The sequence below is a fragment of the Corvus cornix genome, chromosome 1A, assembly GCF_000738735.6.
Source record: "Corvus cornix cornix isolate S_Up_H32 chromosome 1A, ASM73873v5, whole genome shotgun sequence".
Classification (NCBI taxonomy): domain Eukaryota; kingdom Metazoa; phylum Chordata; class Aves; order Passeriformes; family Corvidae; genus Corvus; species Corvus cornix.
The window spans coordinates 19,155,246-19,180,982 of NC_047057.1; the positions used below are offsets into that span (position 1 = coordinate 19,155,246).

General features: G+C 42.1%; 1 protein-coding gene across 8 annotated transcripts; it reads left to right on the forward strand.

Moving 5' to 3' along the window:
* Positions 1-683: 683 nt before the first annotated feature.
* On the forward strand, positions 684-24,209 carry PANX2 (pannexin 2). 8 transcript variants are annotated; one of them, XR_005604465.1, is made up of 5 exons: positions 1,045-1,136; positions 1,520-1,810; positions 19,048-20,499; positions 21,375-21,536; positions 22,374-22,398. XR_005604465.1 is itself a non-coding variant. In XM_039570810.1 (5 exons), the coding sequence occupies exons 2-4, from the start codon at positions 1,585-1,587 to the stop codon at positions 21,492-21,494; spliced, it is 1,710 nt and encodes a 569-aa protein (XP_039426744.1). In that variant the 5' UTR covers positions 1,045-1,136; positions 1,520-1,584; the 3' UTR covers positions 21,495-21,536; positions 22,374-22,459. The 8 variants fall into 8 exon arrangements, 7 of the variants coding, with proteins under 7 accessions (XP_039426739.1, XP_039426744.1, XP_039426738.1 ...); XM_039570810.1 differs by having other exon boundaries at positions 21,463-21,536; positions 22,374-22,459; XM_039570808.1 differs by lacking the exons at positions 1,520-1,810; positions 21,375-21,536 and adding exons at positions 11,446-11,577; positions 12,012-12,064 and having other exon boundaries at positions 1,049-1,136; positions 18,995-20,499; positions 22,374-24,209.
* Positions 24,210-25,737: the final 1,528 nt, after the last annotated feature.

Here is a 25,737-nt window from a genome sequence, read left to right on the forward strand (position 1 = left end):
CTGCAACCTGGAGCTTTTGTCTGAACACCATTGCTGCAGGCTAAGATGCAGCACATATGGCCTCCTTTGATGCTGTGTGGTCCAGCTTTTTCCCAGAGTGTTAATGCGTGCTTGTTCCTAGCCTGTTCCAGAGAAGAGGACAGCAAGGTCTGGACAGCCTGTGAAGACAGACGCCTGGACAACATCAGAGGCTGTGGGTGAAAGCTGGCCTCTGCATGTTTGGCAAGTACTCTGCTCTTAGGCTGTTTTACCAGGTGTGGCCGACCCCACACATGCTTTTAAACTACAGCATCTGGAAGGGATTTCTAATGGCAGCACTTAAATCCTGACATGCCCTCATATCCAAGACCTTCGGGGCCCGCTTGTGTGAGGATTTCCCTTTCCCTCACGACTACCCGCTCTATCCCTGAGCCGCGGGAGCCTCCGCGTACCCGGGGCTGAGCTCCCCTGTGCGTGCTGCGGGGCGGGCTGCGGCAAGGAGACGGAAGGGAGCCCGCGGCCCGTCCTGCCGGGGCCACCCGTCCCGGTGCCCCCGGTGTCCCTCTGGGCCATCTCGGAGCCCTTTCCAGGGCCGGCACAGCCCGCCGTGCTGCCCGGGCCGCCCGGCGCATGCGCGGTGCCGCCGCCGCGCGGTGGCTCCTGCGGGGACGCGGGCGCCGGGGCCGCCGCCGCGACGTGTTGCGCTCGGAGCCCCGCATGGGCTGTGCCGCACCGGCTGCTGCGGCCGCGCCGCTCCCGGCCGCCCTGCTGCGGCCGCGCCCGGCTCCGCAGGCTCCAGCTGTTCGCTGCGATGCCTTAAAGGACCTCTGCGTTCCCGCAGTTCATTCCGGGCTGCTCTCGCCTCCTCCTCCTCCCCACGGCTGCGAGCCCCTTCTTGAACTGCTCCGCACGTTAGCGCTGCTCGGTGCAGGCGGGCATTTCCATGCGAGCGCCAGCCGCCCGCTGCTGTGACCAGCATCAGCACATCGTCCACCTCCCGCTCCAGATCCGGAGCGACTTCATTACTTGGGGTGGTGCAGGGACCTTTTTTTCGGCAGGAAGGTCCAGTGTAAGTTTATTTTCGGCTTCCGCTCTTCTGCACCGGCCATCGGTTTTGTTCACCATCCCGCGGGAGCCGAGGGAACCGAAGTTGCCAGGTAAATGCCCCCTTCCTTGTCTGCAGTACTTCGGGAGGCGGCTCCGGTCTGCCTGGTTGCATGGCTGCTGCGCCGCTGTTGTACAGCACGGGTTGCGAAGCGGAGGCAGCGTTAATGGCACAGCTGTCACCGGGCATCTCGTGTCGCCGCCCGCTTCTCGTGATGTGGCTCCGCACGGCTGCGGGGAGCGGGAGGCTGCCGTGCGCCGCACAGCTGCTGCTGCCGCCGGGGCCGCGGCCGCCCGGCCCGCTCGCACCGCGCTGCCCGGGGCGGCGGGGGGGCTGCGCGCCGGGCCGGCGGGGCCGGGGGAGCGCACGGTGCCGCTGCGGCAGCGCAGCCCGGCCGCGGCCCCGCCGTCACCGCTGTCGGTGTTGTCCCCGCAGGCCGGGCGGGCGCCGCCCGTCCCCGGGGAAGCCCGGCGGCGTGAGGCCGCCCGCCGCCGCTGCTTATGCAACACATCATCGATAACCACCCCGACATGGCCACGGCGCTGCTGGCGGGCGAGAAGCTGAAGGAGCTCATCCTGCCGGGGCAGCAGGATGACAAGGCGGGCGCGCTGGCGGCTCTGCTCCTCCAGCTGAAGCTGGAGCTGCCCTTCGACCGCGTGGTCACCATCGGGACCGTCCTCATCCCCATCCTCCTCGTCACCCTCGTCTTCACCAAGAACTTTGCCGGTAAGGGCGGCAGGACGGGCAGGGTCGTGTCCCAGTGGCTGCTAAACGAGGCCACTGGTGCTGAGAGATGTTAGCCAGCCCTCGCCTTGGCGGGTGGGGACAGCGGGAGGGCGGCAGCGGCCACTGCCTAAGAGCCATTTGTGCTCAGGAGGCGGCCACTGCCCTTCGTCGTGGCGGGCAGGACAGTGGTGTTGCCCTGGCGGGCAGGGCAGTGGTGTCGCCGTCCTGGCCGCTCCCTAACGGGGAGAGCTGCTGCCTCTTGCCTTGGCTGGCGGGCGAGCGGTGGGGAGGGATCCCCAACCACCCCCCTTGGCGAGCAGGCCCGGGTCACTGGCCTGCAGGCAGCAGTAGCGTGGGGAGGTGTCCATTGTCCAGCAGCAGCTGAGAGTTGGCATGGGTGACACAGCAGGCTAATGCTTCTTGAGGTGGATCCTGGACAGGTCCTGAGCTGGACCCTGGCTGATGTCAAGTGTTGTCCTGATGTTACTTCAGGCATCTACAACGTGAGTGTTAACTGGCCTGCCAGGGAAAGGCTGATGCTTTCATGGAGACTGATGCTATATATGGAGCCCCAGGCAATGTGCTTTGCCGTATTGTGACAGTGGAAATCCTTGGTGTCAGTTTCTGCTGAGGGCCGACATCTTGCATAAACTGGTAACAGTTTAAAAAGCCTGGTTTGAGTGCCCATCGCCACCAGTCTCAGAAGGTCAAGTTTTGGTGAGCCTTGAAAATTACTGATCCAGTAAACTGTTATGACACCTTTTGGGCCGCTATTGAATATGTAAACATTGTTTTGCTGTATGGATTATAGGCTTGATGAGTGTAGCTGCCAGTGCATGACTGCTTTTAATGTTCCTTGAGGCTCCATACTGAAGATCCATGGGAAATTATTAGCACTTTAATGTACAGGACTGACCTGGCAGTCTGTATCTTGTGAGGTTGGTGAGAATTGGCTGTATTCAAACCAGAATCAGGCTCTTGCTTTGCATGCTGCTTTGGGATTGACTTCCAACACTTAATATCCTTAATACTTGTTTTCATTATGAGGTAAAGTTAAATCACCTAGAAGAATAACTGCTTGCAAATGGAGTCTGGAGATTTTTCCTAATTATAGTTAAAACTTTTTCGATCTACCTCAGTTTTTAAAAAACATAGATATAAAGCTCAAGATCTTAAGCCACAGTTAATAAGAACCTCATCTTTTGGATGGTCTTCTGGAGGTATCTTGGAGAAACCATGTTTACAGGGCACATGAAAACTGACTCTTCATAGCAACTGAAAGACAGGTTTCAAGGTCACCCTTGAGGATCCTCTGTGGAATGCAAGAGTTTTGTGATCCCTTCCTCTGTAGAGAACTAAGCTAATAAAAAGGCAATCCTACAGCAGCTCACGAGAGTACATACTTACACATATGTTTTCATACTGTTTGAAATGTACAGATTTGAACCTCAGTAGGCCTAAAGACAACCTTGGATGCAGGCAAGGTCATGTCCCCCATCATGTGTGTTCCTTGACATAGTGCAAGATTCCTAGGAGAAGCCCTTTGATTTGACTCACTGCTTGGTCAGCCAGCAGTAACTTGCTCCATATGAACAAGTCATCTGAGACTGCAGATTGTGGAGGAAGAATCAAGTCTGAGACTCAGATTTATACAGTGGATGTCCCTCTCCAAGGCTAAACTGTAGTCCACACACATACAGAAGAAAGAGAGCCTATTTAATTTGCTTGCATCTGCCTGTATTTCCGCTGCTGAGTTTATTTTGTGCTGTGGAAGACTATTCTCTAGGCTGATAGTTGTGTTCGAGATTTGTTTTTCAGAAGGACTGAAAACAATATCACTTATGCTTACTTATGGGCTGTGTATGCTGATTTCACCCAGTAAGATAGAGAGCAGATAAAGTAGCCTATTGTCTCCTGCTGGGACAAAACTTACAAGGCAACACAGAAAAAACACCCTTATGTCTCTGGGAAAATGTGGGATAACATTTTTCTCTCATATGATGGTGTATTTGTTCAGATGGTCTGCAGTTAGAAAAATAATATGAGAAAAAGAAAAAAATTATGCAAGAGAATGTAATAGAAATTCTTTAGGGGTCTAATAAAACTAGATACTTTTTTTAGGCTTGAGTCAAAGAGTTCAGGGTTAGTGAATTCAATTCTGCTTCCACAGAGTTCAAGAGCAGAACTTACATTAATTTTAATGTGATCTTAATCAGATGTTGCTCTTTTAACAAAACAGTGTTTACTCAGACTTCTCTACTAAGTCATGCTTGTCCAGAGATACTGACCCTGGTAATAGCAATAGTTCAGCTGGATTTGTACTTACTACTGATTCTACAGTTTGTGTTTTTTCACTCATACACTGTCACTGATCTTGAAAAAATTCTAACTTTGTTTGCTTTGGATACTGCTCCTTCTGTGCAATTTAAATAGTAGCTATGCAAGTACAAACTTTGCTGATGTAATTGAGTAAAGTACCTACTGCCCCTTGGTTGTGAATATCATAGTAGCTTCCCAAACTTTGCTTTGGGCCCTTGTATGCTTATCTTTACTTGCTATTATTTCTCATTCTGTTAATGATATCCAGTGCAAGCCGTGTGAAGATACCATCATGTCACTAAATTGAAAACAAACCCCTTTTCTGGGGTCTGTACCATCTTACTTAATCAGTATCGGTAAAACTTTTGGAACAATGATGTGTGCACTTGAGACATTGAAGTGTAGTTGTCTAAACGCAGTGGTTTCTCACAAAACCTTTTTGCTGAGGATTGGAAGAACCCTCATGATCAGTGGGTAGAGGAGATATCTCACTGATTGACCTTTGAGTTTATGTATATGCAAAGTGTAGCTTAAAGTGCAGTCAAGACCAACTATACAGTCTGTCCAACAAGTGTAGTGAGAATTGCTTGGCCAAGCAGGGTGGGTGTTCTGCCCTGGGGCTCTGCAGAAGGCACCCCACCATCGTGGGAAGCCTGGGAGTCCCCAGGCAGCAGTAAGTCTTCTGGGGCCAGAGGCTGCAGGGAAGCACGTATGAAAGCAAAGGTCAGCCCTACAACAGAGGATGCAGGAAGAGCATGGTGTTTATGTAAAAGATTGTAATTGACAATCTTAAAAATCATTATGTCTGTAGTATAATATATTGTTTGCTGTATTTTTCCTGTGGCTGAAGATAAAGTTATTTAGTTAATTCTGTTGTTTTAGTGCCATGGGCGAAGTCATTGTTTAGGTAAATGTGTGTGCTCTTCATGTAAGTGATTTGTTTGCCCGTGAATTGGAGTGTTCTGATCTTTACATCTCTTTTGAGAAATTACATGACAAATGTCATTTTAGTAGCATAAGAGCCAAGATCTAATTGTTTAGCAGATACTATGCCAATATTCTGAAAAAATCACAATTCATCTGAACTTAATGTGTTACAAAAGACTTTAAACTAGATGTTGTGCTTTTCTTCTCTTAAATGTATCATAAAGTCATAGAATGGTTTGGATTGGAAGGAACGTTAAAGATCATCTAGTCCAACTCCCTGCCATGGACAGGGATGCCTTCCATTAGACCAGGCTGCTCAAAGCCCTGTCCAGTGTGGCCTCGAGCAGTTCCTTGAAGAGATGGGACATCCACAATTTCTCTGGACAATCTGTTCCAGTGCCCCACCACTCTCACAGTAAAAAATTTCTTCCTTATATCCAATCTGAAGCTGCCCTTTTCATGTTTAAAACCATTGTCCTGTGATACAGGCCCTGCTAAAAAGTTTGTCCCCATCATTCTCAAAAGCCCACTTTAAGTACTAAAAGGCATCAGTAAGGTCTTCTTGGAATCTTCTCTTTTCCAGGCTGAACAACCCCAAGTCTCTCAGCTGGTCATAGAAGTCCATCCCTCTGATCATTTTCATGGTCCTCCTCTGGTCTCATTCAGGCAGATCTTCCCTGTGCAGAGGGTTCCAGAGCTGGATGCAGGACTGCAAGTGGAGTCTCACGAGAATAGAGTAGAGGGCTCTCGACCTGCTGGCCACCCTCCCATGTTATGCAGCCCTGGATGCTTGGTGTCCTTACAGTCTGACTCAGGGTGAAAAAAGGGGCTGTCATCTTTGGTGTGCTTTTGCCCTATGAATGAATCTGTAATGTAGCTAAAATATATTGGGAGATAAGATTTTGTTTCCATACTTCACTACTAGATGGCAGTGCATTTGGGGTGGAATTGAACTCTGTGCAGAGGGAAGGCAAAGACACACTACCATGATGTGCTCCTGGAAGTTAAATTCAGGCTGCAAAGGAGGCAGTAAGAGTCTGACCATTGATTTCAATGGGGACAAGAGTTCACTCTGATGGCTGAAGTAAGATACGATTCTTTCCATTGGCCTCCACTTCCTAAACTTTTTCACAGGAGGAAAGAAAGTCACTAGTAGCTAACCTCCTACACTGTTATTTCTGAGTCTCCTAATTCTCCTTTGTTTTTCAAGCAAACCAGTGTGATTCCAGAAAGGACACCCCTAGAAAGTTAATTAAAATAAATCCATGAGCCATATTTATACTGAGCATAAGATCATCATAAAGTCATTGAAGAGCAATATTCAGCTACCCAACAGAAAGAAAGCCCACGTGAGCAGTCACAAAAGAATTTCTAAAATTCACCCATGAACAGACTTTGTATAAAACCGGCATATCCTCTGTTTAGAGGCCAGTGTATGATGACCTTGAGGATAATAAAGAAAGTTTTTCTCTCACCTAGTGGACAGAATCTTTATTTAACTGTGAGTTTCCTGGTTTCCTGGAGTCACAGGGCTCTTGGCCCTGGTGACCATGACTACAGAAGGCAGCATAGGCTAAAGGAATCCTCTCCTATAACAGTGTCCTTGTTGAGGTAACAATCCGTGCAGTTGGTGGTCCCAACAGAATTTTGGTTTTCTTTGTTTTTGTTTGAAAATTACTGCTTTAAAGACAACAACTAAATTTTTTTTGTTTAAATATAAGAGCAAATGTGTTTGAAATTGTGTCAGAACAGTGACATAACCCCCATCGCACCCTGTATAGTCTTAGGCATCTTCTGGAGAGCTTATGCAGGTGTATATGCAGTGCTTTGCAGAGGTCCATGCTTGTATTTGACCCTATGGAGGTTTGATTTCTCATACCTAGTTTTTTATTTCCTAGAAGTTAGTTATTCCTGTGCAAACTAGAAGTAAAATACAACCAATATGAATGGAGAGTTCAGATCTGATAGTACTGCTCTGTCCCAGTGCATGCATAGGTGACTGTACCAGGAACTGCCTGGTGGTAAAGCAAATTTTTTGTCTGTAAGTATAGGTTGTCGCTTTTGTCTTTCCGTTTTAGCTGCATTGAATCCTGCTGGATTGTTCCCTTTCCTACAATAAAGGTTTTGGGGTTCTTTTTATTGAAAGTGTTTCTTTGTTAACCTAAGTCAGTCTCAGGTTAATACTTAGTGAAAGAAATGGTAACACCAAAGTTGTAACTAAGAGTTAGAAGGTAAGGGTTTAAGGTACATAGTCTTAGTCTAGCTATAGTCTGTGTTGATTTTCAGAAAGGGATTTTAGTTACAGTGTTTCAGTATCTCCTGTCAAGGCATGGTCAGTCTGGAGTGATATGGATATAGATAAACAGGATTAGTCTGTCAGCCTTTCCATTTTCACTTCCTTTCCAAAATGCACAGAATGTGGAGTATTAGACTGCAACATTCACTGCCAGTTTTAAGTGGGTCTGTTTGATGTTCTATGTGGTTTTTATCCTTCAGTCTCCCTGGTTTTGCCATGGTACTAGAGCACACAGTGCACAGCCACAGGTAGGATGCTGCTGGGTCGGCAAGTGCTGTATCCTGTCCTCCCTGAGTGGCAGTGGTGCTGCCAGCAGCAGGTGGAGCCTTTTGTAGTGAGCATCTCATGGCATTTGCTGAACTTCCAAGACAGGGTTCTGTAATCCAGTAGATTAAGAGACACTTGGCTTTCATGATGTGCTGCTTAGTTTTTTTGTATCGCTTAATGTTTTTGTGAGTGGTTTAAATATTCCAGTTCAGTGTTGTGCTGGGTTCAGAAGCAACCCCATCAATAATGTCTGTGGGAAGATCTCTCTGTAAGGGACGAGAGAGTAGTGGGTTCCAAAGGAGATTAAATTGCCAGCTTTGTTGTGTTAATTTCACAATATTGAAATATTTTGGTTTCCAAACTGATGTTGTCACAGTATTGCTAAGTCATATCCCTCTTGTACAGTGCCTCATGCTTTCTCTTCACAGTGAATTATTCTTTGCATTTTGCAATCATGTTTGCTTTTCCCACCAAAGCTGTTAAATGTCAGTACTTTATTAAAATAAAGCAAAGCATTCATCCAGTTGATTTTTATATTTCAGTCAAAAGCCAAGCTTTGGTATTGGTTTTCTTGCTAGGTTCTTAAAACAGTGCCTACAAAATACAAAAAAAATTGTTCAAAAATACTGTATTTCTATGTCTCTTAGCAGTTATATAGTTCAGCCCTCTACCATCCTTCTGCTAGAAATTTTTCATAAGAAAGCAGTGGAAGGAAATAGTAAGTTTAATGAAGTGTCAGTTCAAGGTTCAAGGTTTTATTTTCTGTTTTGTAATTATTTGCATAAGCAATGCTTACATTACTGTGTAATACAGTATATGCATGACTTCAATGTCTTTTTCACTTTTCACCCTACAGGATGTTTGAAATAGTATATGTCAGATTTTTATATTATGAGATGCAGTTTTATTTTGCATTTCTGGTCAACTTTCCTAATTTGTATTTCGTAAATTGTGGCAGGATATTTACATATGCTTACTTAGGTGAGTTACCTAATAGATAGCTTTTGATATAACTCTCCATTTTTTCTCTCCAACTGCACTTAAAGAAGGTGAAGATGACATTTTCCCAAGTGACCGTTGTTAGTGCTAAGAGTACAGAGCCAGATTGTTTAATGTATGACAAACTGACGACACCAGTGCAGAAATTATTTCTGAGGTGATATTAGCAGAGAAAAGAGAATTTAAGGAGTGTCACAGTACTACTTAAGTGCTTTCTTGGCACGTATTTTTAAAATAACTAAAATGGTAAAAGCACCCACAGGCTGACATCAGTTCAGCTGCTGGCTGTTTGCATTGCTGATGGAATTTTTCCCAAAGGATAAGGGCAGTTTACACACATACAAACACGAGATGTGCACAAGATAAACTAGCTGAGACTCTGAGTCTTGACCATTTAAAGATTTTGCAGTTAAACAGGTGAATGGTAAATAGAAAGGTATTCTTGAGGAAATGCATGAGCCATACCTGTGTAATCACTCCACTGCAGTTCCTAGCAACTGCAGATATTTTTCTGTCATAAATTCCATTTCTCAGACTTCATCAACACACATACATAATCATTTTTTATGTTTCTAATGACCCTGTTTGCATTATTAAACCCTTCATTTTTTCAAGAGTCATATGTGGGAAGAGGTCCAAAATATGGATGAAATTTAGCTTACAACATGCTTTCAGAGAACCAACAGATTTAACCAGATGGTCAAAAATATTTTTGTTTAAGAGCTACTTAATTTATTCACCTTTGTCAAGAGGAAACCTTGTGAATAAATAAGAGTAAGGTCAAGACTGTTTTTCAAAGCTACCCTGAAGTATTTGAGGCTCTTTGTTGTCTCTAAACTAGATAGAAATCATGCATCCATGATGTATAGGAAATTTCAGCTTGTGTGGTTTCTTAGAGCTATAAAAGTCTTCAGGAAGAATCTGCATCATCGCTGAGTTCCTTGGGTTCTCTCGGTATTAAAAATAGCTGCAGTGGACATCCTCAGTATGTATACATGTTTAATTACAAAAGCTGAATAATTTCACAGCAGACTGGCATGATTCTTGTAGATTCCTTTTTTCCCCACGTGATACAGGATTTATTCTAAGAAAAACATTGAAATCAGGGCACATATTTACATCATTGGGGATTTTGTCCCAGGCATGTATTATACTCTTGCATTTCAATGGGGAAATGCAGCTGTTCATGACGATAGCAAGCTTTGGGGATTTGTTTGCTTTCCTTTAGTGGCACCAAGCCTGTAATGCTGACTCAAAGCTCCTGGAGTAGCGCTGCAGCCAGGTGCTGGGATGTGTGGTGTGGTTTGTGCAGCTCAGAGCTCAGTGACTATTTCTGGAGCATTTTAGTTTTATGATGAATTAATTATTTCACATTTTGAGGTTGAGGTACCTTACCTTCTGTGAGATGCATGTTTTCTTCAGGAGGTGAGAAGACCTCGACACTGGAACTGGCAGAGCCCCTGGGAGCCTTGGGTGGCGGATTCTTCTGTCTCTGCTGTGATGAATCGAAATAGTTCTGATACTTCACAAAACCCAATTTCTCTACTCACGGAGGAACCGGTTTTCCAAAAGCACTAGACCAGACATCTCTGCCCTCTAAATACTATGTTATTAAAATAATGTTATTACTTAATGAGATAACTGTTGGTCTTTTCTTCTTTTTCAATATGGACTTTTCCAGGTGCTGTGTTTAAGCCAAGAGGTACTTAATACAAGCCATCTTTTTAATTTCTAGTCATTAAATAACAGTAATGCAGTAGAATGAACCTGCTGTTTCTTGTTGCTTCCTGTGGTTGTATTTTGTACTTGACCCTTGATTTAAGAAGCCAGCATTGTTCATGTATCGTTGGTTTCACTGGATTTTCATGATTCATTTCATTTCAGCATTTATTCTTACAGTTTACTTCGGGTATTACTCCACATTATCATACTGTCTGAGTGCATGTAGTTGCTTTGGGGTTTCATCTCTAGAGGGCAATTTTTGACCTTTGCAAAACATTAAAATATTGTTTTCACACCTTACTACTTCTCCTATGCAGAAGATCTGTACATCACTGAAATTCCACTCACCTCCTCATGTAAGCGCTAAATTTAGAAGTAAATGTTATTCAGATCTCTTTTGTAGGACTGGCTGCGTGGCTGAATTTCATTAATTATATTGAGATTAATACATTCCTTTAAATTCAGATCTAACCTTCCCTCAAATCCCGGCATCAATAGTCCAGTCACTATAAATAAGCTCCCTTTTCAGTGACTTTACCATGGCCACCACATGGTAGACGGCAGCTCATTATTGAGGAAACATGCCTCTATAGGAGCAGCCTAAGGGATTTCGTTTAAGTGTTTCTGCACCTTCCACATAATAGTTGCTATTTCCAACATACCAGACAAGCAGGAGCAGGTGCCTTTCCCTCCTGACTAACCTGGGCAGGTGTAAAAAGCCTCAGATTGCAGGTAAGGGTGAGCATACCAGCTACTTTTAGAAGAGCCAGTATCTATTACATACAGGGAATATGTTCTGTAAGTTTCTATCTACACTAGGAAAGTGCATTGTTAATTCATTGATTCTACAGATCCAAAATATATGCAGTTCAAGCAGCTGTCCTGCAAGGCAAAAAGACCCAAAGTGGAGATACAGGGAGACCTGCTGCTACCCTTGCAGTGCAGTTACCCTTGCGGTACCTATCAATCTTTGAAATTGCTTATCTACATCTCACTCATTATGACTAATTCTTATAGAGTATAGGCCAATAAAAGCTAATAGCAGCAGTGGTTTCCTATCTCATTTTTTCAGGGACTCTCTTTTCAAGATTTTTTTCTTAAACAGGACAAGTGGTTTCAGAGATTGGGCAAAAAAGGCTTACCTTACCTTGCTGATCATGGAGAAATTTGTACCTTAGGAAGACTTCATGGGCATGGAACCTGTATTCAGATTTGGAAAGAATATTCCCTAAGAAAGGTAAAGGTATTGTCTTTTCATTTCAGTAAAACTAGTAATTCTTAATAATTAGCTTGCCAAGTTAAGGCTTGGTTTTCTGGATGTTTTCTCATTCATATGAGTAAACTCAGGGAGTTCAATAGGACTGTATGACTACAGTTGATACACAAAAGTAATTTCAGGGATCCATCCTTACTCTGTACTAACTTCTAACCTTTAAACATCCTTTAAATAAAGTAGTTGAAATAAACTAGTTAAATTGAGTTTTTCCTTTTGCTGACAGTTAATTTGGGTATTAGCTAGCATTTGTTAAAATCATTCAAAGCAGACTTACATATTCCTTGTGGGCTGTGTGACTGGGATAGAAAACGTGTATACTGTTTAGATAATATTTTACTTTCTTAGACTACATTTTCAACCTCAGTAACATGAATGTTTTTTATTCTTTTTTCCAGAGAGAAGAGGATCCAGGACATTTCTTCTTTTCCATTTAAAAATTGCTGAAAAAGTACTAAATAAATTATTTCTGTTTCTGAAAATAAACAGTTTGCTACCTGCTTTCTTGTGCAATCCTTTTAGGAAGATTAATGAGGCATGTATGTCAGATTGCTTACATGTATGTGCCACAAAGCAGTTTGATAAGGAATACCCTTGTTAAATACTGGCATTTATTGCTGAATTCAGGGAGTTTCTAATTTATTTTGTCTGTTAGAAATGCGTGTACTGGGAAGTGATGGGCAGGGAGATTCAGAGATTCTACCTAAACATTGAATTTCTCCTTAGAGACAAGTGAGAGGACTGCACAAGGAGTGCTGCAGAGATCTTGACTGGATTGCCAGCTTATCTTCACAGGCAGGTTGGGCACAGGTATGAGGATGGTTTAGCAGCTCTCTTCAAGGGGGCAGAATGCCAGTTGCTAGGAAGCACTAGGCTAGGGTGAGTCTGTAGTATATTTAACTCAGTAAGTGTACTTACCAATATACTTACCTAATACTTAGCTTGGGTCTGCAGCATGAGTGTTGAGACACTTGTCCAGGGGCTGGGAGATCCAGCCTGTTCAGCAGCACCAATCACCAGTACTGCTGCCTATATCCAGTGTGGGGTAATGGCAGTCACACTGAATGCTTACTAGATCCTTGAAGGAATCTTCACACAAGAGGCATACTTACCTTTGCCTTGGTGTAACAAGCACAAGATTTTTCTTTTTTTTCATTTTTGAATTATATTTTCTGAAATCTGTTTCATTTTCTCTGTCTGCTGTTGGAAAATTTTACTGTTTCTTCTGTGTTACTCAATTACTGCACTGAAATGCTAAAATCATGTATTTCAGTGGGAAGATTAATGAGGTGTGATTTCTTTTTCTAGGGTAAATGCATAAAGCTGGAGGTCACAGGAGGCATATGCTGTTTGTTATCATGGTTTATATTTTGCTTTGGGCAAATATACTTTATTCCACTGGGAATGCAGTAGTTACAAGAAGTCATTTGCCCAGTTATGTAGGAGCATATACTGTTTATTAGTAATATTTTCTTTTCTTTGTAATGCCTACCAAAGCACTCTAAATGTGTTGTCCACATTTACTTAAATAACTTTTGCTCATAATAATATTTTAGAAGCTTTATAACTACAGCATCAGTTCTTCAAAGAGAGATGCATGTGCCAGATTTTACGCACTGTGGTAATCACATAGACTTAAGGGAAATGCCCAATGCATGCAGTTCCTTAAGTCTTTTCAGGAGCAGGTCTGACTTTGTGCAACACTGAATGCTAAGAGATTGTCACTTTTATCTTTAAGTGGTGAGTGTGTTAGATGTGATTCACTCACTTTCCCAAGAAGACCTGTAAAATCTTGACTTTGCATAGACAATGGAGAATGATGCCTATCTAGAGTTTCACCATATCTTCTTGTCAGTGTCATTTCTGTGTACCATAAACCAGGCCACATTTCTTGCAAAGTCTTTCTTGTTATAGATGGGCAAGTACACACATGTATGCACACACACACCCCCCCACACATGGCTTCCTTGGTGAGCTGTGCTTCTGGCATCTCTTCCTTCATTTGAGATGCCATAGTGAGGCCTGAGCTCTAGCCACGTATATGTCTGTGATAGCCTTCTAGCTGTATTTTACTGGATGTGTTCTTGGTGCAACTGGCCATTGCATTCATTTTTGGAAATGGCCATTTCTCAAAAATGAAAAAATTACTGCTGCATGGATCAGCCATTCTTGCTGGACATGACCTAAAGAAGATGAAAATTCACTTTGAGGACAATCAAGCATTGTCCCTGCCTGAGCAGGATGTACAGGCAGGTTGAGTAGCTTCTGTCTTTCAAGGTTTTCAGACTGACAAAGCCTTAATCAAGCTGGTCTGAAACCAGTCTTGACCCTGCTTTGAGTGGGATGTGGGACTCAGCATTTCTATGATTCTGCATTGGAGTATAACTTCAGGAAATGGTGTAGGAACAGCTGTCATCAGATTTTTCCATTGGCAACTCCATTTCCAGATCTGAGATTCATTTCTGTAGTGGGAAGTTTTACAGGAGTTGCAACCCCAAACCTCAGCATTCCATCCCCTTTCTTGAGGAATCCATAACCTGGAGTATTATAAATCCAGTTTGAAATTTAGCAGGAGATTTATTTTTCTAACATATTTTCACGCCTAGTACTTGCAGCCTGAAAAATGGTGTTTAATTCAGGGCCTCTCAAAGAGGACAGTCAAAGGATTATTGAAGTATACGGAGGTTGGGGAACTACTGAAAGTAGGTGGCTGACCTTGGATTGGGAACAGTAGGAGTGGGAGCATGTGCTTGCAGGAAGCCCACAAGCATTTCTACAAGCCTTTTCTAAAAGCAGTGGACTTGACAGCTCCTATTTTCAGTACTTTGACTTCACTCCTTTCCATACTGTCTGCTTAGATTTTTTCTAAAGAGTATTTTTGAGCACAGCCCCTTCCTTTTCCCTCCTTGAAATGTCTTCTGCACCTTGAGTGTCTTCTGCAGCCATACACTTTCATTCCCCTGAGGTATGACTTCTATACCACAATACCTCCTGCAAGTCACTTCTCTCCATTAAAGTAATACTTAAAGTGATAGGATGAGATGGTGCAGAATGGAGCATGTGAAAAAACTTAGCTGCTGAGGGATTTTAATCTTTCAAGTGGCATAACACAATCAGTTATATTACACAACTAAGTAATTCTGTGTTGATTATTTCATCTTGATTGCATGTCTGAAAAATGCAGTGAGATCTCTCTCCTACCTTATCCTAGAGGATAGTTCTGTGGATTTCTAGAAGCTATTCAGGTGCATAGTGAGCAGGATAAAATGTATTTACGTACAATTGTTGTGAACATCTGACATATTGAAAAAAGGGAAACGAAGCTTCTTAGTGTGCATGCTTAGGCTTAAATTAGTATAAAAAAACTCATATTACCATAAAGGACCTTTTTTCCCAGTGTAGTAATTATTAGGAATATAGCTTTCAAGGAACAGAGGGGCAGATTATTTTTATGGGCTTTAGAGTAGACAACATTTTGAGAGGGTGACCAATCCACTTAGCCATAATAATGGCTATGCTTTTAAAAAATTCTCTTTACAAGACCTTACTTCCTTGTATTTTTCCTACACAACTGAACCGTTACACCATACACAATTAAATTGTGGCGTCTCAGGAAAAAACTGTTTCATGGTGGCTGGAATGGCTATATGAGAAAGGACCTTCATAAACAGCTTAATAATTTTCAGGGTGCAAGAAGAGTATCAATAGGAACTGTCTATATTTATAAATATTAAGTTAAAAGCAAGTAATTTTTTTTTGTATTGCATGATCAAACATCAGAGCTATGGTTTTAACACCTCTGCAATCTTTTTTTAATGCTACTTACCTATCAGGAGAATATTGTAAGACCAAAAAAAAAAAAAAAATCTGCTGTGCCTTCTTGAAATTGCATTAAGCAGGGGTCTCACAGCTAAGTGAGTTATATGTGTGAGAACAACTTGTTCCTCTGCTGTCCTCATCAGATCTGCATGTTCAGATCCAGCTATGTGTTATTGCCAACTTTCATAACGAACAGGATTATTTATTGACATGGTGGGGTTTTTTTCATTAATTAATGATGGACACAGGCTGCAGTAGAAAAGAAACAGTTCCATACACTGCCATACCTGGATCAAACACCTTCAGGGTGTTTTTTAAATGCCAGGTTAAATACTGCCATTTCCTGAGAGGTAATATTCGCAAAAGCTAACTCAAACCCTGGTGTGGATCCTGCTTGGCAGCCTCTTGTCAATGATGAGAGACAGGTTCTTTGTCCAGGCAACAGCTAAATGAGTCTTTTGCTTTGGATCAGTTCAGAAGGGAATTCCTCTCTTCTCCAGTGTCTGGACAATTTTCTAGAAGAATGAGCTTCCAAGTCTGATTGTATGCTTTGTGAGTCAAGTTCTGTGGCGAGAGGGTTAAGCTAAATATCCCTGTGGAGTAACTTTACCAAAATTTATGGCATTCTCTGACAGTGAATAGGGCTCAAAGGTAATGCCAAGAGAGGTTGTGGCAGCCCCATCCCTTGAAGTGTTCAAGGCAAGGTTGGATGGGGTTTTGAGTAGCCTGGTCTAGCAGAAGGTGTCCCTACCCATGGCAGGGAGGCTGGGACTAGGTGATCTTTAAGATCCCTTCCAGCCCAAACCAATCTGTGATTCTATGATTCTGTATTAGAAAATACTGTTTGAATAAAATTGTGTTGTAACCCCACTGCTCCCACTTCAGTCAGTTATCAAAAGTCCAACTGACTCCACAGGGGATTGGTTTTCATCTGAAGGGTCTTGGGATTTACATATCATACAATGAAAATCATGCCAATTTTACAAATATGCAAAGAAAATTCTAGACTAGTATCAACAAGGTACAAAACATTGACTAAGTGTGGGACACCGTGCTCAGGTGGCCAAATAAATTAGAGGTCTTTTACAACCTCACAGGCAATTGATAAAAACATGTTTATTAGAGGAGAAGAGAACAAATTCTTGTAAATTGACACTTGCTTTTCCTACTGGTTGGGACAGCCTCATTTTATAGCCTGTAATGCAGCTGGTCAGTCCAAACTGGACTTGTGAAGTTCTTCAGACTCCTTTCACCAAAGCAGTGGCAATGGATAGAGTGCCAAGTTAGTCTCTCAGTGACCTGTCCAATGTGAATGTAAATGTTAAGACATTTTCATTTGTTTCTTTTTTTTTCATTTATAATAGAAAAATACGTTGGATTGTTGTTGTATATATATACAATTTTGGTGAAAGTCACCCTAGCTTTTGGGTCTCGGTGAAGAGAACTGAAAGAACTGTTCAGTTTATTTGATGGTAGCAACTCATGCATGAATCCAAAAATAATCCTTTTGGCTGATTTGTAGGAATACTTGTTGTTGTTTTCCCAAGTATTTGTGATGTTGAGACCTAGGAGAAATGAACCCATGTTTGCCGCAGGAAACTTGGTTTCAAATTGGAAAGTTTTACTGGGCTTAGGGATGCCCAGTTCAAAAAAAATCTGCTTATGAGAAACATAGCAGGCTGCTTTGCCTTTTTTTTTTTCCCATGGGAACATTTTTACATAGGAATCTGTTTGGTCTCCTGGGGAATTCTACAATAAGTCTTAGATAGTAGGAGATTAAATTTTTTGTATGCATCCCATCATGGGTAGGGTTGGGAGGGCATGTAATTCTGAACCAAGGGAGTCAGTGGGCCTTTTTCTTGTAACACGTCTGTAAGTACACAAAAATAGTCTAAATGGGAATACTTTAAGCTCTCCTCTGAGACTGAAGTTAGATGATTTTAAAATAGTCTTCAAAAGCCATATTAAAGAATTTGCAGGGCTTACTCACTTTACATGCTGTCTTGAGTAGCAACATTTATTCTGTGAACTCTGATTAAGCTGGTTGTATTTTTTGGAAAGAATCCTCACTGAATCACTTTTAAAAAAAAAGACAATTTTTGTGCAGTTCTCAGCATGTAAGTCTCTCTAGGTCACGGAAGAGGTTTATACCTCCACACCAAAGAACTAACTTTTGATTTGCTCACACGTGAAAAGTAACTGGTCAAGTAAGGAGTCGTTTGTTAAGCCAGAAAGATTAGGGGGAGTTGCCTGTCAATTTTTAATATTCTATTTGTTATCAATATGAAGTCATTTGTTTTCGTCTTTATTATTAAGAGAAAAGTGCCACCACTCTCTTCCAGGGAGCTGTTCTTGATCTGAATTGTAGACTACATTCAGAGCTGGAGCAAGCTTGGTGATCTTGAGTGATTCTCAAGTTAGGAGAACATGCCTCCTCCTATGGGTCTCATTCTGGGTTTTTTAAAGTGTACCAGAACACTGTAAAATATATTCTCTTTGTTCTACTTGTCAAAACATGAAAACATGGTGTTCCTCTTTGAACAGGCTGTCTTCATAATGGTCATTGTTCTTTGGGAAATTAATGCTGCTTTTGCTTTCACAAGTTTTTCTCTCTTTCTTTCATGTATTGCTAGAAAAAATTTGATCATATAAGAACATAATTTATCTACTGGGTCAGGATAAAAGTCCCTTTATCTCAACATCCTGATCCTGATGGTAAAATACAAATGTTTACCAAGGAATGTTAAAATAGACAACTATATGGTGTAATTTCCATTGACAAACCCTTCCACCTTCCAACAGAATATGACTTGAACATTTCCTGAGAGAAAAATTGCATCACTGTGTATTTAGTAATGCTTGCTATACTTTTTCTTCTATTACTTTGTCTGATTTATTTCTTGATCCACAGTATTTGTTTATTCTGTAGCACTGTCTGATGGCAAGTTGCATTTAATTGCGCGTTGTGTAGAAAAACCCAGTGTTACAGTTTTAAATGTAGAATTAAATTTTCATACCGATAAATAGTTAACACACCAGATTCTGTCCTGGTCAGTCACACTTTAATTCAAAAATACTAGCTGAGAGGGATACAGTTGACTAAATCATTGTATATCTTGAGTTTCATTTTTGTTCTACCCTATCAAATGAGTTGAATTTGTCAATAATAATTAGAAATGATGCCTTAAGCTACATCTAACTTTTTTCTGTTTAGAACAATGTTTAGCTGGGATGAACCTTAAATTTCATCTAAATTTCAGCATTTGCATGGAACATCCTCAGCTACTGACTTTGTAGTGAATACCAGGTCTTTTAGCTTTACAGAGTTCACGTCACAGTTGCTTAGGATATTGTTTTCAGAGAGGTAATTAAACCAAAATACGTATTTCTTGCTGGTATTTCTAATTCAGGTTCATTCTAAAACTTTCAGGTAAATAGTTTTGCCTTAGGGCTTGTGGGGATATGTGCAGCCTGAGCTGACTAATAGATGTGGAGGGCTTAATGGTCATGTAAAGATACAGTAAAAATAAAATTGATATAATTTGAAATGTTTATTTTCCAGAGCTCCTTTTGTAGGTTAAATGCACAGCAGTGACTTTTCTCTCTGTTATACAGAGGAGCCAATATACTGTTACACACCACACAACTTCACCCGCGATCAAGCCTTGTATGCCAGAGGATATTGTTGGACAGAATTAAAAGATGCCTTGCCAGGAGTTGATGCCAGCCACTGGCCCTCCTTGTTTGAGCATAAGTTCCTACCTTATGCACTGCTGGCTTTTGCTGGGATAATGTACATTCCAGCTCTGGGCTGGGAATTTCTGGCCTCCACTCGACTGACTTCAGAGCTTAATTTTTTGCTTCAGGAGATTGATAACTGCTACCACCGTGCAGCTGAAGGGCGCGCACCAAAAATAGAGAAACAGATTCAGTCCAAAGGCCCAGGGATAACTGAGAGAGAGAAAAGAGAAATAATTGAGAATGCAGAGAAAGAAAAAAGCCCTGAGCAGAACTTGTTTGAGAAATATCTGGAAAGAAGAGGACGAAGTAACTTTTTAGCTAAGCTTTATCTTGCAAGACATCTGTTCATCATCTTTTTAAGCATCATACCAATTACATACTTATCCACCTACTATGCTACACAGAAGCAAAATGAATTTACATGTGCACTAGGGGAGCCTCCAGACAAAACAAGCAGCTCCAAATTGCACATCAGAGTGAACTGTAAACTGCCATCTGTCCAGCTCCAGCGGATTATTGCTGGTGTCGATATCGTTCTCCTCTGCTTCATGAACTTGATAATCCTCATCAACTTGATTCACCTCTTCATATTTCGCAAGTCTAACTTCATATTTGATAAACTGAACAAAGTTGGAATAAAGACCAAGAAACAGTGGCAGAAATCCCAGTTTTGTGATATCAATATTTTGGCCATGTTTTGTAATGAAAATAGGGACCACATAAAATCATTGAACCGTCTGGATTTTATTACAAATGAAAGCGATCTGATGTACGACAATGTGGTACGCCAGCTGCTCGCAGCACTGGCCCAGTCCAATCACGATGCCACTCCAACCATGCGTGATTCAGGGATTCAGACCATAGACCCAAGCGTTGATCCAGCAGACATTGATGCTAATGAACAACTCATCATTAAGAGACCAAGGAAGAAGATGAAATGGATCCCAACTACCAACCCCCTTCCCCAGCCATTCAAGGAGCAGTTAGCCATTATGAAGGTTGAGAACCATAAACCTGATAAACCGAAGCCTGTGCGGAGAAAAACAGCGACAGACAGCCTTATAGCTCCTTTGTTGGAGTCTGCTGCAAAAACCTCACAGCAATCGTCCGCTCATAAGAGCGAGCCAAACGCCATGCCAAGCACAAGCAGTGAAAAAAAGCACACACGGCACTTTTCCTTGGATGTTCATCCATATATACTTAGTAGCAAAAAACCCAAGCCAGAGGTTCAAGCCATCCCCTCGATGCCTACATCAAAAAGCCAAGAGGGTGGATTTTTAAACCAGGAAGAGAATGTTGTAGTGCATGTTACCTCCTCTCTCAAAGGTACAGTATGCCATAATGCCCATACTACCTCCACAGACCATAACTTACATAGCAATCTTAAGGAACTCAGAGTTTATTGAAAGTGTTTGACCTACCTTGCTAGATTTGCGGATAGCTAGTAATCTCACAGCTTGCAGGCCTCAGAAATAGAGATTCTCTCTCTTTAACAACTATATGGAGGGTAAGGATTATTACAGGTAGAGCTGTACAAAACAGGCTGCAGGCTGTTGGTGTGGGTAATGTTTCAAATGTAAGCAGATTTTCACAACTACAAATGTGGTCATGCTTTGCCAAGGAAATGAGGAGCGTTTGGCTTCCATGATACCCTTCCTGCTCTACCAGCACCTGGCACGTTTCAAATCTGCCTTATTTTCAAGTCATATGGAAACTACCGTGGTAGATGACCAGTACTCTGAGCAGCAATAGCCCCTGAGGAATGTGGGAGACTACTAATGGCAGTTAAAACTGCCTGTGGAAAAAATACCTCTTAAACTACCAACTCTTGGGGGCTGGCATATATTTGTCACCTAGAAAATCAAAACTCAGCTCATTGACGTTGTTCTTCACGCACACTAAATTGCCCTGTGTCATATGTGGACCAGAGGATGGATGGTCTGAAGTGTGGGTGCTGGTCAGGGATTCAGGATTTCTGCCATTCCCTTACCATGTGGCCTCACAGGAGGTGCTCTTTCTGTTCTTCAGTTTCCTCTGTGTGTCATGTAAAGCCTGTCCCTTTCTTAACTCAAAGGAGTGTTTCAAATATATCAATAATTGCTAGGTGCTAGAGTGATGAGGAAAGCCATTTGAGCATTAAGAAAAGTGATAGATCAGTAGATAAACTGATAGACAGATATCTTCTTGTTTATTTTTGTAAGCTACTGACATAAGAAAGAAGGACTATGCAGTTGAAGTTACAGAAAAATCTGTACGTACTTAAAGCAATGGCCCTCATCTCATTACAAGCTAAGACCTCCCTCTGGGCTTCGACAGACTGACATCTACCGTCACCCCACTGCCCAGCAAAGAAGTGATTTGAGGTATAAAAGTTTCTGTCACTTCCAAATCCCTATGCTCCTTAGAGCCCTCCAACTCCCCAATGTGCATGTGAGCTATTCTACAGCATTCCCTATCCAGTCACCTGCTCTGATTTCAACTCCTCGAAACTACTGGGGTTTTCTGGTCTCAATTACCTTCATCTAAATTAGTGCTTGAATATTTTGAGGGCAAAAAATTATTACTGGAGTTTTGGGGCTCTGTGACTCCCCATTCACATTAAAAATTTTCAACTTTGTTTTTGAGTTAGACCTACATTGCAGTCCATCAGGTAAGGTAAACTTATAATTTCTGGAAAGAGACTTCAGTTTATGTCAAATTGCTGAGTTCTTTCTACAGACAAGTGGTTTACAATGTGTAACCACTAGTTTTTCACATTGAAAATATCAGTGCCTTTTCTATTCCATGCTGTGGATTTCAATAGTCATTACGTTTGTTAAAACATTAAATCATAATGTTTAAAAAACACTGGCCAGACTGTAGAGGGGAATAAATATACTTTTCAGTTGGTTTTTTTCCTTCATTTTACAAAAATACCATTCACATAAGGAAGCATGAGCATGCATAGAAAAGAGAGATTTACAAACCCCATTTCTTGTTTGTGCTGTTTCCCTGAGCTTACAAGCCTGTTGTTTTGAAACAGTCCTGTTTGGATTTCTCAAAGGATCCCAAGGAAATTCAGTTTGGGATCCACTTCCTATCCCACTGAAATCAGTGGCAAGACCACCAATGACTTTTATTGGTTCAGGACACTCCTCACTGATAGACTGGAAGGGTGAAAGACTACCTGTCCTTTATCTGGCTGTTTTGTTCTCTTTTAGATACCCCTCATCCTGCAAAAGAGATCCTATACTCATCTGAGACATGCAGAACTGTGCCTGCTGCTGCGGCTTTCGTCACGTGTAACCACAACCATATAGCCACAACTGCTGCTGCCACCAGTATGGCTTTGAACCAGGTCAAGCCAGAGCCAACAGCTGCACTGAGCTGCAACCCAGCCCACCCTTTGCTGCACATCAACACGCTGTACGAGGACCATGAGGAGGAAGTTTCAAACATAATGGACAATGGGATTCACTCACCAACTGACGCTGGGGAAATGCTGTCCATCCCTACCCCGAAGCAGATCAGGCTGGCGACGTTTGACGAGCCCATGGCGATCGTGAGCTCGGTGGAGTACTGACGGCCCCGGGCGGCCTCGGGCCAGGCCCACGGCCACGGCAGTGCTGGCCATGGTCCCTCAGCAATGCAACTCACTGCATGAGCATGGAGAGTTTTCTCACAGACTATAGCTTCTGGTAATAACACCAAACGGTTTTTCAGGATCACGTCATAAGCACTGTCAGTCATTTGCAAAATAGAATAAAAATCTGGTGGAAATACACCTTTAACACTAAGACAACCATTAGCTCTAACTCTAAACTATAGCTTCCTGATTTAAAGGGGAATTAGCACAATTTATGAACATTAAGAGTCTAATGGCATGCCACAGCAATTTTAGCAAGTGTTTAAATCGTTTGCATTCAGAATCACTGATTAAAGTTAATATGGAGATGAGGTATAATTTTTTAATGGCAGCAGTTAAATAAGAGTTCTTTTCTAAGCAGGGATGATTTTTTTTTTTTTAATTCAGGATTATGGCAAAGCTATATGCAAGCAAAATTTGTGTTTTATTTGTTTCTTTAGCTCACTGGTGTTGGGCTTGATGGAGACTTAGCTGAAAGGGCCTTACTACCACCAGCATTTAAGTGCAAAAAGATTGATACTCTCAATCTCTTGCATTTATAAATGAAAATACCTGAAGTATGCCCCGCCCTTTAACATGCTTATATGTTTGATGGAAGATGATTAAATTAAGAGTTTATTTTTTTAAATATATTTTACCATGGAAAAAATTACTTTAATAACTTTTCAAACCAGGTGTTACTTTTAACAAAATGTGTAGAAGAGAGTCATTGTAGCTGCTTATTTTTTCACAGTGTATTTATGAACCAGGTTAGAAACTTTCATGGGTGCTTCACTGATATGAAAAATCTTACGGAGGTCATTACAAAATATCTTACAAAATGTGAAACCAGCAAACCTGTTTTCAAATAACACACAGTTAAAGAAGTCTATGAATTTGTTCTGCAGATTTGGCTAGTCCTTGATTCAGCACAAATTAAGGCCATGGATGACACTGAAATGACTCATGTCTAAAGCTAAGCACACACTGAAATGGCTTTGCTGGATCTGGGCTCTAGTGCAGGCAGACAAGAATCCTGCAGTATGTGCTATCACTGAATCAGTATTTGCCATCCTTGGCTCAAAGCACATCTTCATGCCCATCTTCCTATAATTACGGTATGTGTGATTTAATAGAAAATTCTAGTATAACTAAAACGTCTATTAAAAGTGTATCATGCAATAACCATTCTCAGAAAAATTATAGTGAAACAAAAAAGTGACTGTGTTAAAATAATATTCCTAGCTGCATTCAGAATTACAGGCTGTGTGTGTTTGCTTCAAAATTATGTATAATGGTAGAAAAAAATATGCAGCACAAATATGGGACTGAAATCTCGAGTTTATTTTTAATTTATTACCTCAGACATGGATATATTATACCAATATTTAATGAAAATAGCACTGAAAATAAATGCCTATTATTCTGAATATTTTAATGTGTACTACTTCCTAGCTTAGTGTTACAACCCACCTCTAAAGCAGGGTAACTGAGGTTCTTGCCAATAGGTCCCTTGGGGTGGATTAGAGTGAAATGACACTGAATGTACATACATGAGGCAGGTTTATCTTAAAACAACTTGGTTGCACTGGAAAGGAGGTATGTAGCCATTTTGGTTCTTCTCTATACAATTATAAAAATATGGCGAAGAAAATATATAAGGAGAGGAAAGAAAGAGAAGGAAAGGACAAGAGTAGATAGTGGGGAGGAAATATGTCACTGCCCGTGGATCAGGCAAAAAGTCTTGATTGTTGCAATGTATGTCCATGGGTGGAGTCATCATAGCAGTCTTGATCTGTTGGGGTCAGGACCCACACAACAACGAGTTTGACAGCTTATATACATTCAGGCTTATGTGAGAATGCCCCAGTACTTCCCCTGGGGGGAGGTTTTCTTCGGGGGGGGTCTTTTGATGGTTTGTGGCCCCTTCTAATGACATGACTGCTTCTTTGGCCCTGCTTCTAACCGTGTCAGTTCTGCCTCCTTAGGGAGGAATACCTTCAGACCTATGTGTGAACGCCCAACACCTCCCCTGGGAGGGAGTTTTACACTGTCAGCCTTACTGGGGGAGAGGAAATTGGTATGATGAAAAGCATTACCCCACCTCTGCAGGATATGCTTCTTAACAGCCTTTTACCTTATCTGGCACAAAAATGCTCTGTTTAAGACATCAATCACAGGTTATCAGGGAAACAATAGCAGGGCTCAACCAGCCCATCCAAGCAAAGTTCAGTCCATTGCACATAGTTACATACAATGGGGATGTTATGATAAGCAGTATGTGGGACATGTCATTTACATAATGTAAAGCCACCACTCCCCCTTACATTACTTCAGTTGTGCCCAGCTGCATGGCCTCTTTAGCCTGAGCAGCCCGATAATGGCAGCAAGGCATGGGACAGGTACTGCAGACAGGGCAGAGGGTTGGGGACAGCTAGAGGACCTGGCTGTAACACCCCGAGGTCTCAGAGCAGTGTGGCATGCAGTTGATGGGGGACATGGAGCTGGGTCCTGGGCTGCTGGGAGATAGGACTGCAATGGCTCCTGCTGGCTTGTCTCCTTCCAGCCCTGGGAAAAGGCACTGGCATGATTTTAAATAACAGATCTGCACCTGCATAGCCTGGGTCTCATTCCACCCAAGGTACAGGAGTGGAGCATCACCTGTGACAGGACTGCAGGCAAGGTCTGTGCCTAGCCTGATGGGTTACTGCCAGTCACTCAGAGTCACCTGAAAGCAATGGCATGTAGATTCTGGAGATGAGTCAAATGCCCCACTGCAATTTTTTAGATGAATTAAAACCATTATAGTTCAGAACTTGTTAGACACCAATAAATAATGAGAAAAAAAATGGAAAATTGCCATGAGACAATCATGAACTTGTTAATAAAAGCAAGGTGAAAGAATAGGACCCTGAGGCCAGTTTTAAAGTGATGTAACTCCCTTATGCCACTGTACTTTC